The sequence below is a fragment of the Phalacrocorax carbo genome, chromosome 2 (assembly GCF_963921805.1).
Source record: "Phalacrocorax carbo chromosome 2, bPhaCar2.1, whole genome shotgun sequence".
NCBI classification, from domain to species: Eukaryota; Metazoa; Chordata; class Aves; order Suliformes; family Phalacrocoracidae; genus Phalacrocorax; species Phalacrocorax carbo.
Window position 1 is genome coordinate 35,620,941 of NC_087514.1, and position 14,132 is coordinate 35,635,072.

At 37.2% G+C, this 14,132-nt stretch overlaps 1 protein-coding gene across 5 annotated transcripts in view; it reads left to right on the forward strand.

The window, feature by feature from the left end:
- STAU2 (staufen double-stranded RNA binding protein 2) overlaps positions 1-14,132 on the forward strand; it is a 178,923-nt gene that overhangs the window by 62,418 nt on the left and 102,373 nt on the right. For all 5 annotated transcript variants that reach the window (XM_064442537.1, XM_064442540.1, XM_064442539.1 and 2 more), the window contains exons 7-9: positions 441-548; positions 7,196-7,408; positions 10,968-11,105. In XM_064442537.1, coding sequence (XP_064298607.1) covers positions 441-548; positions 7,196-7,408; positions 10,968-11,105 — 459 coding nt within the window. The remainder of the gene's footprint in view (positions 1-440; positions 549-7,195; positions 7,409-10,967; positions 11,106-14,132) is intronic.

The following is a 14,132-nucleotide window of genomic DNA, read 5'->3' on the forward strand; positions in this document are numbered from 1 at the left end:
TTTCTTCTGAGAGAAGTAGAGTCTTCTGTCCTGTCCAAGAAGTACAGAAGACTTCTTCCTTGCTTGGAAGGGGTACCCACAGAGAGACTGAGAAACAGGTCAAAGGATCTGTTTGGTCCTCATGTTCGACACAAGAAGTGTGTATTCAGATTATTATTATCTCTGTCATTAATAAGACTAAAATCCACGGAAGTTATTTTGCCATCTACCATTAATTTATAAATTAATGTGTGTGTGTGCCTTTGTTATGAAGCGTAAGTGCATTATATATGGCTTCACGGTCAGCAGCTGTCTGATAATGGGGTGCTGAGATGGATGTACAAATGCTGATTTACAGCATGACGGGAGAACTCAAAAGTCTTTGAGAAATCGGGAAGAAGCATATTATATTTTTTTATCTTCTAAAAATTGTAATATGATTATGTATTCTTTGCTTTCAGAATGGAGAAACAGGAAAAGAATCAGAAGAAGATAAAGATGCAAACAAGTCTGAGATCAGTGTAGTGTTTGAAATTGCTTTGAAGCGCAATATACCTGTCAGTTTTGAGGTATGTGTTACATATGGATATGTTTGCTAAGAACGTATTAAAAACAAGTGCCACTAAAACTCAACACAGTCAATAGTATTAATAATTTATGAATATAGTTTAAATTCAGTCAAATTGTAAATTAAAAAATTGGTAGTGTATTAGAGTCTAAGACACTGAGTAATTACTATTAGATTAGATGCTCTTTCAGAAGTATTAGAGACCTAATACTTGGTTGCAAACAAGTGGATGGCAGAAAGACAGTTCAGGTATCCTCTGTGTAGTGCTGTGGGATTAGAGTCAGTAGCCATGCTCAATCTGATTTGAAATAGTCTTCAAGACAGTCAGCCAAAGTCTTTGCTTTAACTGTACACATTCATGTACTACAAAAGTTCCCATTGAGACACTTGGCATCTGATGCGCTGTTTTCAGAAAGTCATGAGTATCTCTTTATCATCCACATTGACTCCTTATCTATCTATCTCTACTTATGCCTTCATGATTTTTTTCTCATTGCATATGATTTTATCTATGAACCTGTTTCTGACACCTTTGTTTACCTTAAGTAATAAAGAATATTTGGAATAGCTCCAATGCTATCAATGAACTAACTATGGGAGAATGAGTGATAGTAACAGGAAAGCTTTTCCGATGAGAAAGTTCTTACACAAGCTGGTTGTAAAAATCTAACATTGTTGATGTAGGAACCACCAGACTTTCAAGCTGGGTTTCCCCACCACCACCACCTTTTTCTTTTTCCCCTAAAATGCTAATAGAAGTGGCTCTCTAAAGTTTTATTTTTCTGCTTTTTGTTTTATATTTAAACTGAGTGTATATGGAGGGTGTGGGTAGTGCCTATACAGGTGATGGTTATTTTCTCCAGTGCTTTTTCCTTTTGAAGTATAGGCACATATTTGCATGCCAAAAAAATAAATAATGCCATGGCATGCCTTACAGTATGCTGTGTGCAGTTTACTGACAAGTTTGGTCCATATCCATGAATTGGCCAATGTGAAATCAACTGTTTGGACCTTCTTAGAAATCTGAGAAATCTCTCAGAAGATACATAAGAGAGCCAAAGACAAAGAATATTATTTTTGACTAAGGAATTCCTCAGTATAACAAGACGCGTACGTGCTTTGTATATGTGGTCTATGTAATATGGACCGATTCCAAAGTTAAGAGGGTGTAAAATCTGGAGGATAAGACTGGGGTGTCTGGTGGTGTTGGTGTATCAGTTTGCAACTACATGGAAAGAACATAACTCTTATAAAAGATTAGACATAATGGAAACATGCCTGTGTTTCAAAAAGGAAGCTCATATTTAACATTTTAGTTTTCACACATAATTTTCTACCTTAAGTATTTAAAAGTATTTGGAATAGTTCCATACAAATCAATACACTAAAATACAAGGAGAGGAATGGTCTTGGGTCACAGAATAGCCTGGAGGTTGGAAAGAAAAGCCACATAGTGCTTTGAATATCATCTTAACTTCATTCCTGTGTTCAGCTTATTTAAGGCAGAGCATTTGGTAAGGAGAGAATGAAGGCAGAGATACTTAGTACAGGAAAAGTGTAATGTGTCACTTGCCAAAGAATGTTAACAACGTGGAAAAAAGACAGTTTCTTGCTCTCCTGACAGCTTTTGTGTTATTTCCTGCCTTTAATTCTAAGTATAGGTGACATTCTTAAATAGACTTTTGATTGAACTTGGTACTGGCTTATATTTCAATAAAACTGCTAAGCAATTATGGGTAGTCCCCAGGATCTGATATTTCTAATAGGATTTTATTTACAAATGGTTTTGTGTTATTCCAGGCAGGCATCAAAGATTTCTCTGCTTTTGGGTTGTTTTTTTTTTGTGCAATAGCTATAAAATGATCTGCCTTTTCTTCATCTGATGAAGCTTTAGCCAATGTTCCAACAGTGCTGTGTTATGCAACTAAGTAATGGTGGTAAAGATATGCAAAGTTCTATATAAACGTGTCCTCAGAATTGCACAAGGGGTGGAAAATAGGGAGAGCATGCAGAACCCTGTGGATTTCTTCTGCCTATCCTGATTTATGTAATATGGCTAGTTTTAGTTGCCTAGGAACTTTAGGATGAGTTTTAAGGGGTTTCTATCTATTAAATAATTAACTAAAATAAAAGCATTCAGTTCAAACGAAGAACAAGCTGCCCAGCAGAAAAGGACCTGGGGGTGCTGGTTGACAGCTGGCTGAACATGAGCCATCAGTGTGCCCAGGTGGCCAAGAAGGCCAACAGCATCCTGGCTTGTATCAGGAATAGTGTGGCCAGCAGGAGCAGGGAGGTGATCGTGCCCCTGTACTCGGCACTGGTGAGGCCGCACCTCAAATGTTGTGTTCAGTTTTGGGCCCCTCAGTACAAGAGGGACATTGAGGTGCTGGACTGTGTCCAAAGAAGGGCAATGAAGCTGGTGAAGGGCCTGGAGAACAAGTCTTATGAGGAGCAGCTGAGGGAACTGTCGTTGTTTAGCCTGGAGAAAAGGAGGCTGAGGGGAGACCTTCTTTCTCTCCACAACTACCTGAAAGGAGGTTGTAGTGAGGTGGGTGTCATTCTCTTCTCCCAAGTAACAAGTGATAGAACAAGAGGAAATGGCCTCAAGTTGCACCAAGGGAGGTTTAGATTGGGTGTTAGGAAAAAGGGTTCTCAAGCATTGGACGAGGCTGCCCAGAGGGGTGGTGGAGTCGCCATCCCTGGAGGTATTTAAAAGACGAGTAGACGTGGCACTTTGTGACATGGTTTAGGAGGCATGGTGGTGTTTGGTTGATGGTTGGACTTGATGATCTTAGTGGTCTTTTCCAACCTTAATGATTCTATGATTCTAAGTTTTACTCCATACTTCTCACTGGTGCCTCCTTAGCTAACCTTTAGACATCAACTGCTAAGTCAAAATGCAACTCTTCTAAGGCATTTGTGGGACTCTCCGTGAACAATTTTTAAGGAGGGATCAAACCTGATTGCTGTAGGAATTGTTAGAATAGCTGTTCAGTGGTCGTTTTGCTTCTTATTTGCTCCTTGACAGTAGGCTTAAATCTTGCTTTTTTTGGTTCTTGTGCAACATATATGTTTTTTATTTCTGACTTGTCAGTAAGGAGTTGGGTGAGCCTAGAAGACATAACTGGGGTCAACAGCTTCAGGTATTAGAACATGCTGGGGTGTTTCAGATCATGATTTTATTTTCAGTATTTTTCTTTGTATTGGAGTGTTCTTTCTTTAGAATAGCAAATACAATAATACATTTTTTTTTCATCCTCAATATCAGGAGCGAAAGGATAGAGTGCCTGAACAGGCAAATTTTCTGCTCCTCATCCCCTTCCAGTGTTCTGCTGGGAAAAACAGTTGCAGTTTCTTGTGTCCCAGTCTTAGCACAGTGAGGCAACGATTCTGTATTTTGAAGCAGGAACAGATGAAATTGCTGTCTCTGAGAGACTGAGCAAGTTCTTAGTGGGAAGTTTCATGCCCATCTGGCTCCTGCTCACCTGGGGATTAAGGCTTTCAGATTGGGTGATTGACATACTGAGTAGCTGTTGTTCAAGTTTTGTATGATGGTCGCCCTTCCTCATTCCAGTTTTAATAAAATATCCAGACTTTTTTTTCTCTCTTTTTTAAGCTGGGGAAACCTGATATGTCTGCCCACACAAGCACATGGAGATATGTTGGTATTTTAAAATTTCTAAATAACCATGGTTGTAGGTGACATGTTTTTGTTGATCTGCTTTTTGTCTCATCTATTATTTTTTATGTCCATTTAATCTTGTCGTAATCTTTTGAATTTTCTACCTGCAGTCTCATTAATAACTGAAGCAGTGTTGCTCCTTCATTGTAATTGTACTGCTGTTTTTCATTTGTCAGCATGATTCATTAAGTTGAGCCAAATTCACTCTTGATGTAACTTGACCTTAGGTGTGTTTTGGCCCCATGTGTTTTCTCTTGCTGGAGTTATTCTTTAAATCAGTGGAACAGAAAAAAGAAAAGTGTATTGAACTGTCACCCTTAATCAAATTCTCAGCTTTAAATTAGCCATGATTTGGTCCACGGGTCGTATCTTTCAACTGAGGAAATAGTTTAATGTACTAATGCATATAGTGTTCTTGGATAGCAAAGGCTGAATTTCTTTTTAGTGTTTTCTGTCCCTAGGCTTATAGCACAACTGTTCGAAATCATATGGAGTAAAAAGATCTTAAATCTGGGGTTAACCAAAAATGTTGTTAGCTAAATATTTTTTTTGCTAAATTACCAAATTTGGATGTTTAGCTTGATCCGGATCCCATCTGAATCCTATGGGGTTCATTCCATTGACAACACTGACTTTTTTTCATTTGAACACTAACAAAGAAACAGTTCTGAACATTTTCCAGGCAATTATTTACCTTGTGTCACATACTTAAAAGTTTAAAAGATGAAAAACACAACGGAATACGTTAGTTTTGTATTAAGAAATATATTTTCATGTATATAAAAATATAATTTGGTTTTGTATTAACATTCTTTTTCATACATTTGTATTTGTGTGAATATATATATATGAGAAAACTTACATAAAACTAATATTTTAGGAACTCAGCAATTATATTTCTTAAGCAAGTTATTTTGTCCTTTTTCATCTGGTCAGTATAGACATTCTTGTATATTTTATTAATGTGTTATATTACATGTAAGTAGAAACATCTATATAATGGTATTAGTAAGACCACATAAAGATTAAGGACCTTAGTAAGGTTAACCTAGCCATGATTTACAGCCAATGTGTTGTAATACTTGGATAGCAATGTACAGGGACGATTAAGATACACCTTTAAAACAGAGTGGGAAACACGGCAGTGCAGTGAGAGTGTTCAGCACTGATACGAAGCCAACTGTGCCTGCGAGCGGGAGATCCCGGCGCTGGGCTCGTCCCTGCTCTGGTGCAGGCAGCGCAGCTTCCCGTGGCTCAGCGTGGGTCAGTGCCTCGAAAGCGCTGCTGCCTTCTCATGCAGCGAAGCACTAGTGGGCAACTTTCAAGGGAGGCAATCTTGAAAAGCCTTCCGAAATTACCTGGAATCTTAGAGTGGGAACACTCCTGGACTGCAACAGAAATACCGCATGCTGGCACAGATGTCGTCTTATTCTGGGAAAATGCGGACAAGGTTGTCTGTTAATTTTCATTTTGTGTCTTTTTATTGATGTATGCTGTGATAATTGTATTTGCTGGGTGAAGCTGCCACAAAAGAGAGCTTAAAAAAGAAATACAAGCCTAAGGAGACCTCATTACAGTGTAACAGCAAAACTAAATAATGCAAGGGACGTGACCTTGATAAAAAGAACTTTAATACAAAACATGTTGTAATAATATTAAGGTTGAAGGTTTCAGCCCATTAAAAATTTAGTTATTACACCAAGAAGTCCCTAGCACCTTTACCTCAGTTCCCTTACACTCAGGCATTATACTTCTTCAACAAACGGTTTGATGTAATTGCACCTACTGAAAAAAATACGTATTTGTATTGATTTTGAAGATAATACGAAGAGGTGTCTGTCAGATGCTCTAATGTCTTCTTATACGCATGTAACAAAGATTAAATTAGGCAGCTGCTTCCACCCATCAAACAAAATAACTGAAGCTTTTCCCAAATAAGGTCTCTAATTCCTCATAGGCATTATCCAGACCAGTAAATGGCACATACATGAAGAGATGGCTACCTTAGCACTTGCAGTGCTGTGATTTGTTGGTGAATGCATCCCAACACTATGGTCTTCTAAGAGGGGACGTGTATGCATGTAAAAATGAAGACAGAAAAAGAGCTAAAAGAAGGAACAGCATTCAGAATTTCATTTTTTTCCATATTATTTTAACTTTTAATAGTGAAGAAATCCTTGAAATGGATTTTCTCTTTGTCCTCCTGAATATGTTTGGAAGGGAATGAATAAATTAAACTTTTCAGAACTGGTTGGCTTTTGTGTGAGTTATGATGGCCCTTATGGTTGGGAGGGACAGCTGAGAGTTGTGGTGGCAATGCTGTGGCAGCCTTTCAAATGTATGGGATATCGCTCTGAGTTGTGTACTCTGGCAAGGTAAGAGTTGAGAGCAGGCATGCTAACTGTAGCTAGGACAGCGTAAAAATATGGGCCTTTAAGACTCAAGTTTGGGACCATGCATGAACATCCTACATTTTTAATAGAAAAATGTATTATTAGAAAAAATATATTAATAGAAAAAAATTACAAATGGGTTGAAGTGATGCCATATAGATATAGTTTTGAAGGTGTTTTATGTAAAGAAATAGCCAAAGCCTAGTGGACCTTCATGAATTTAATTTCGTTAGTACGTGAAGCACCTTGCAAGACAAAAACCAGCAGCCTTGGTTTAAATATGCATTATTCTTGTGTATCGTGTTATTGTATAAATCTTTTTGAAAATATAGGTCTACTGTATTTTCTGTGAAACACTGAATATGATTGTTAGATTTGCTTTAACTCTTTAGCCTTAATTTTCTGTCCTCAAACCTGATACTGTCATTAATACTTGTCCAGATTTTATGAAAACCCATCTAAAGCCTTCAGTTAGAAGGAAAACTGCATTAGTTGTCAGTGCATTGTAGAGATACAAATATTAAGTTATAGTCTTGTAGGGTGATTTAACTCAATGTTACTTTTGCTTAAAAGGTGATTAAAGAAAGTGGACCTCCTCACATGAAGAGCTTTGTTACACGAGTTACAGTAGGAGAATTCACTGCAGAAGGAGAAGGCAACAGCAAGAAACTGTCAAAGAAACGTGCTGCAATGGCTGTCCTACAAGAACTTAAGAAACTTCCTCCTCTTCCTGTGATTGAAAAGCCAAAACTTTACTTTAAAAAACGTCCAAAAACAATATTGAAGGTATGTGTCTGCCTTTGACAGAAGTAAAAATGTTTGCTCAGAAAGTATCAGAGTTACTCAGATTTTAAATCAGTAAAGGCTTATTTGTCATTTTGTGTTGATACTGTTACTTGTTTGCCTGTGCTAATATGCCCCTGCTTTTTTAAATTCTGAGTGTGCTGTGAAATTCTCAAACAAAATGCCTTGCAAGGCACTCAGTTTAAGAACTGAGCTCACATCACTGAAGTCTTCAGGGGTTTGGTTCGAGTCTAGTGGAGGATCAAAACCTCCAAGCAGCTCTGTACAGCCATGTGAATTTTTAGCATCATCTCCTCTGGGAGGCCCTGCTAGCATATACGGGGAAATGGTTCTCTCCCTGGTCTTTCCTCCCTCCCCAGTTTGAAGAGGGAGAGAGATACATGAAATAGTAGACATAGGGGGAAATGGTGCACAGTCCAGCTCCCTCCCCTTGTGGAGCTAGATTCAGGAGTTTTTTAGCTTCAGCTTAAATTTGTTTTGATTTTTGAAAGATTTGAAAGAAGGCCAAGAGTATGTTGACATCTCAGCCTAGTGTGTCACTTGTCAAGCACCAAAGGACAATACTTTTTTTTCTTCCATGTGCCTGTGTTTGATAAGGCTCTGTAGTTCTCAAATGCAGATAGCAAAATGACTGGAGAGCAGCCCGTGGGGGACTTGGGGACTTTGAACCATCCCTCCATTAAAATGTGCCCTGTCTGAGAGATATTAATTAATACGTTTCTTGCTGCACTGATGAGCCTTCCCTTATAGGCTCTGGATTCTTGTGGGCTCAAGCTTCTTAAATCGTGCTTTTATTCCGTGTGGCAGCGGATTTATTGCTACTTCTACAATTCAGTCAGCCTACGATGACTAGCCCGGGTTTGTCTGCTCATCATAAATTCATACAAAATCAAAGGGTCATCTAAAGTAATTAGTCTTCCAAAAGATCTAACAAAAGCAGCCACAGAGTGTCCATGTATTTATGAAGCATCACTACCTAGTTTCAGCACTGAACAGCTAATCAGATTAACTTTTCATCTGAGTGGTGACAAGTGCAGAAAACAAGGCTTTGGAAGGGGCCAAAATCTGCTACTTTTCATTTTATTTTAGGAAGTATTATTTTGTGAGGAAGTAGTTAAGCTCTTCCTACATGATTTTCTCGTCTGGCATGTTGGATAGTCATTTAGGTATATGTAAGCACACATCGGTAGCCTTTCATACTCATTTTAGGTTGCTGTAAATAACATTAGAGAGTTGTTCACTTTCCCTCTGGTGTTACAGTCACTTTTGCCCCATACTATGCAGATCAGGAACCTTAAGACTAGAATTGCACAAAAAACCAGGAAACCTTCATGTCCAAAACCTGTGCTTCAGAATATAGTTTTAGGACCTAAATTTCATCTCTTTTTCTGTATTTGCTTCTTGTTTTAAAAAAAAAAAAAAAAAGAAAAATCTTCAATTTTTCTCAATTATGTTATGTCCATAGCTTGCATTGTGTTAGGCTGGACAGCATTATAGCAGTATGGCTTGAACTCAACCCTTATTGAATGTTACATTGATAAATTGTAAAAATATGTAGATCAGTACTTACTTTACTGAAGTATGACCATTAGAAATCCGTATACTCAGTATGCCGAGTGCAGAGTTCTATAGGAGCAGCCAACAGAAAAGCCATCTAGAATAAAAAAATACTTTGGAGAGTGCAAAACTGAGTTTTAAAAGTGTACAAAGGACTTACTTCATCATCTTCCTCTTTTCATTTGCCTTTAAAACAAAATAAGTTGGTTTTTTTTTTAAAAAAACAAGCCTCAGTTAATTAGATACCTGTCTCCTACTGAAATTCTGGGGATCTAATTCTCAAATTTAAAAAATTATGTAATGGAAACCCATCAGCATTAATGCAGCTTTAAAGCTGAATATCTGAAAAGGGATTGGCTCTGACTGTCTCACTTCAGAAAGTTTTTCTCAAGAAAGATGCTCAGGGTATAATAATGTAAAAATATCCTATATTGCTATGTACCATTTACATTACAATCTTAAATAGAATTATCCAAAGATGGCCGTGTTAGAAAGAAATGTCAATAGTCGAAATAACCTGGATATGTAGAAGGTTTTTATTGTTTGAATACCCAAACTTCAGAAATGCTTTCAGTATACCCATTTCTTTTAACTTAACCAACACGTTCTGAGCATCAAAAAAGTAACAACAGTAACTTCTTTTTATTCATATATATATATTTATGAGGCTATATCTTATGGCCTGCACTTTATTTAGCCTGCTCTGCATTTTGTCTCTGCCTGGCTCCTTGCCCACACAGCTGTCCTTGTGCATGACATTGTCTTAATTCTTTCACCTACATCTTCTCTAACAGCTTCAGCAGTTAGGCTATGAAGGATCTGCTGCACAGCTTTCTTAATATAATATCCTTCTCTGGTCTTTGCCTTCAGTCGCTGAAATCTCTTTGAATTCTTACTTGAAAAGCTCAAACAAGCATGACTGCTGATGATCCGTCATCCTGCAAACGGTTTCATGAAAAGGAAATTTCTCAATAACATAAAGAGGGTCCTACATTCAGATGCCATTTACATTTGCAAGTTCATTCTTTGTGTTATGGTATATAAATCAGTTAAATATGACTTCAGAGAAATATTTTTAGGTCTTAATTTCGTTCCCTGAAGATCTACAAACAAATATTTTCATAGCTGTTTGCTTTGAAAGAGCATTTGCCATGTGACTAATAATGTATTAAAAGGATTTCAGAACTAGATAGTTTGTAAGGACTGTCGATTTCCACCTGTCTGTGTAATCTTGGACAGACCAGTTTCTCAGTCCCTTTTCCCCCCCATCAGATCAGTTCCCCCACCAACCATACATTTTGACATCTTATTGTGAGGATTATTGTCTGTTAAGTATTTGAAATACTTTTGGTTGGCTCACAATTCACAACACTTCTAGCTATTGGAGATATTCCTCTGTCTTTTCTACCTTCACTACATAAAAGTATTCTGAGGGTGAATTCCTGTGACACGCAAACAGAGTAAACCTTCCGCACCTTTAGTTGCATTGTAGGATGGAAGGCAGGCGTGCTGAGAAGGAAGGCTGAGAGAGGCAGCTCCCTTGTTATACAGCGAATCTTTTTTGTCTCTGCCTATTCTTAGCATACTGTTTGTTCCAGTGTTGTGGCAACCTATTTTAAGGGGTTGGGGGGAAGGGTCAAAGGCACAGGGCAATGAGATATAGTTGATCGATGAATCTCCTAAGTTTCATCCATCCCCATAGGACCTCCATAGATAGATGAGGGTATTAGTAGCTTAGAGGTGCTAGGTATGCACACTACCTGCAACAGTGGCAGGCAATAGGAGCATATTATTTAACGTGGTTTTGAGCTTGTGGATTCTTATCTTCTGTCTCATGATCAGAAGATGGGAAGAAATTTACTTCTTGTTCTCTCAAAGGGTGTATTAAAGAAGAGGTAACCCTAGTAAATAATTTATTGAAGCACTATAATAGCTGTATGGATATATGCTGAAGTAATGGTTCTTTCTTTTAAACCTGTTTTAGACTGGACCAGAATATGGTCAAGGAATGAATCCCATCAGTCGTCTGGCACAGATCCAACAGGCTAAAAAGGAGAAGGAGCCAGAGTATGTTCTTCTTTCAGAGAGAGGAATGCCTCGCCGTCGAGAGTTTGTTATGCAGGTATCATCTGTTGTCACGTTAGAGATAATGCCCGTGCTATGTTATGTTAAAACTGAAGCAAAATGGTGGCATAATACGAAGCGGATCCGTCTGTGTTTAGCTTGTTGCTTTATGGTCAGTTATATAAGATTATGAAATACAGTATCAGAAAGTTTGAACTTTCTTCTTTCTCTTGTTGAAACAAGTGGCAATTAGGTTATGCGTCTTCTAGATGCTTTTCTTGTAGTGGTTTTACATTTTTTATACACTTCTTATTTTTATTTCACCTGATGGTTTCTGTCTTTATCCCTGATGTCACTGTTGGTTCATGATTTATTTACTTGTACTTGTCTTTTGGAAAAAAATTTTTTTTTACTATTTTTTTACTACTCTTGATCAGAGGATTGCAATACAAACAAGTATTCTGAAATACGGATATAAATGTCTCCGTATTACCAAGCATTTTGGTTTAAAATAATAGTGTTGTAAATCTTGTAAGACCTCCTTTCAGCTTTTCAGTTTCTTTGTGGCTTTGTTCGTATCTGCAATACCGCAAAAAAAACATTCCATTGCATCTTTTAGCTGGTCCAGTTAAAGGCTATGGGCCTAATACAGAAACAGTAGATCGTTAATTTCTTTAATTTTTCAATGAAGAACATTCACAAAGGTTTGATATAACCATTGATATTGTATTATATAGCACAACAGCAAGTTAAGAAAGATTGGGAACAGGAAAGAATTCTTTGCTCTTGTGTTTTCACTCGGGCAATTTTGTGCCGGAACAATTCAGAACAGCATACCTGAACTTGTTTTGACTTGTTGTCCACAAACCACACCAAACTGTCACTTCTGATCACAAACGAAATTTATGACGTTCCAGCACCTCCTCCTCCAGAAAATTAGTTATGTTTTCACTTAAATCTTTAAGTCCCTCCTTCGTGTCTATCAAGAAAGGCTAGCAATCTTCATTTCCTGGGACCCCAGTGGTCTTTCTTGGTAATTTATTATTTGTCTCTCTGAAGCAAAAGAAGATATTGGGTTCCTTTTGTTACAGAATCTGATTTATGAGTATAAACTTGGATTTCCAACTTTTTATGCTGTGTGAAAGTATTTGAAAAGGATTGATCCTATCACAGACCATCCCTTTTCCCTTGCTCAGACACCCCTGGGGAAGTCCACAGTTAGAGATGGTTGTGTGAGGCATCAGGAGAGGACTGTGTAATGCAGTCCAGTATTAGAAAGATGGGCTGAGAATCTGGTTTTCCATTGGAGGAGTCTCAATAATGGTAAAATCTTTAGTTTGAATTAAAAAAAAAAAAAGCAGTGAACACATAGAAGATTCCCTTGTCTAGGAACATTTGTGAAAGAAAGAGTCTAAGAGATTCCATAGACCACTTGCTTTATTATGTAAAATTTTAAACACCGTAGCCCCATTTTTACCCTTTTATAATATTTTCACACTAAAATCGTGCTGCTGTTTCTCCCGCCTTCAGGAAGTCTCCTCAGTGGATTCATTATGACATGCAAAAAACCTTATCAGAATAAAAAGCCTTTGTATAAACTACTTAAACAATGTTTTCATTTAATTTAATTGAATGTGGAAGTAAAATATCCAGAGATAATATGTTCATTTTTATCTGTCACACAAAGAGCAAGTTTAGATGTGATGAAATGGATCCAATTACTTGTCCTGACGACTAGATAAACAGAAGAAAACCTCTGATGACATTAGTTGGTGTTCTGTTCCCAAAGTTAATTTCAGAAAGCTCTTTCTCTTTGTAGCCAGACCTTTAATCCTTGATAGAGGTTATAATAATAGCTAAACCAGTTTTACGGGTCTGAGAAATAGCAGCACATTGATTTATTGTGAGCTATGTTATAAATTATCATTTTGTCTTGTCCCATTAAAGTCCCTCAATTTTATTGCACATAAACTTGTAGCAGATTGGCTATTTTCTAATTGCAGAACTGTATAGAAGATAAAGTTTTTATTTCAAGATTATTAATATTTCTGTCTTAGGTAGGTGAATCTTTTTTTATTTATGTATGTTTAACTATATATGTACTTTTAATTATATATGTACTTTGAAGGGATATTCATGACCATTATTATTTATTTACAACATCTTTGTATGTAGAACTAATCGATATTTGAGTAAAGAAACATTAAAAATTTTAGGAAAATATATGCATGATAATTTGAGGAACGTGAATAATTACTGAATAACATAAATTACTAAATAATATTTAGAATTTATTTAATTTTATAGTAACAGTTTTATGCCTGTTTTTATAATTCTTATAACGCTCCTTCCAGAGTGTTTCTGGTCTTTGACCTCTAAGTGGTCAAAGGTCCAGTCTGACCTCTAAGGTTTCTTTTATTCAGATCACCTTGGCTATTTTATTATTTTTATTTTATTTTGGTTTCCTTTTTTAACACACTTTTAAGATATCATATGATTTTAAGAGAAAATTTAGCAAATAAAATGGCTTAATGGACAGAATGAAACACAGCTATCAAAGAGCTATGAATATTGCATAATGACAGTGCTAATATCACAAACCAGACACATACAGCTTCAGGAGTTCAAGAATGGTACCAAAACCAAGGAATCAGTTCGAGCCTTACTCTTTATGGATATCCATTGTCTATAATTTGTCTTTATTTTGAGGTTTTAATTTCTCCTAGTTTTATGAAAGGCATCTTGTTTGCCAGAAACCCTTTGTACAGACTACAGGTCCAACAAGGAACCTTTCCAAAGACTACTTTGGTAAAAGCTAATCGGGTGTAAATGCAGAAAAGAAAGCAGCCCCAGCCCCCCTGTTCCTTGCAATGTGACAAAGGGGGAGGAAGAATGCAAAATGGTTTTCATCTTTCTTTAGAAACCGTTCTCATTTTAATCTCTAGGTCATTGTGCCTCTGTTTTTCTGGATACTGTCCTGATGATGCTGGGGAGCTGCTGCAGGCACCACTCCTACAAGAATGAAGGGAGTCCAGATCCTGTAGCACTTCCTGCGTTAAGAGTGGGGGAGATGTTCTGCAGGGAG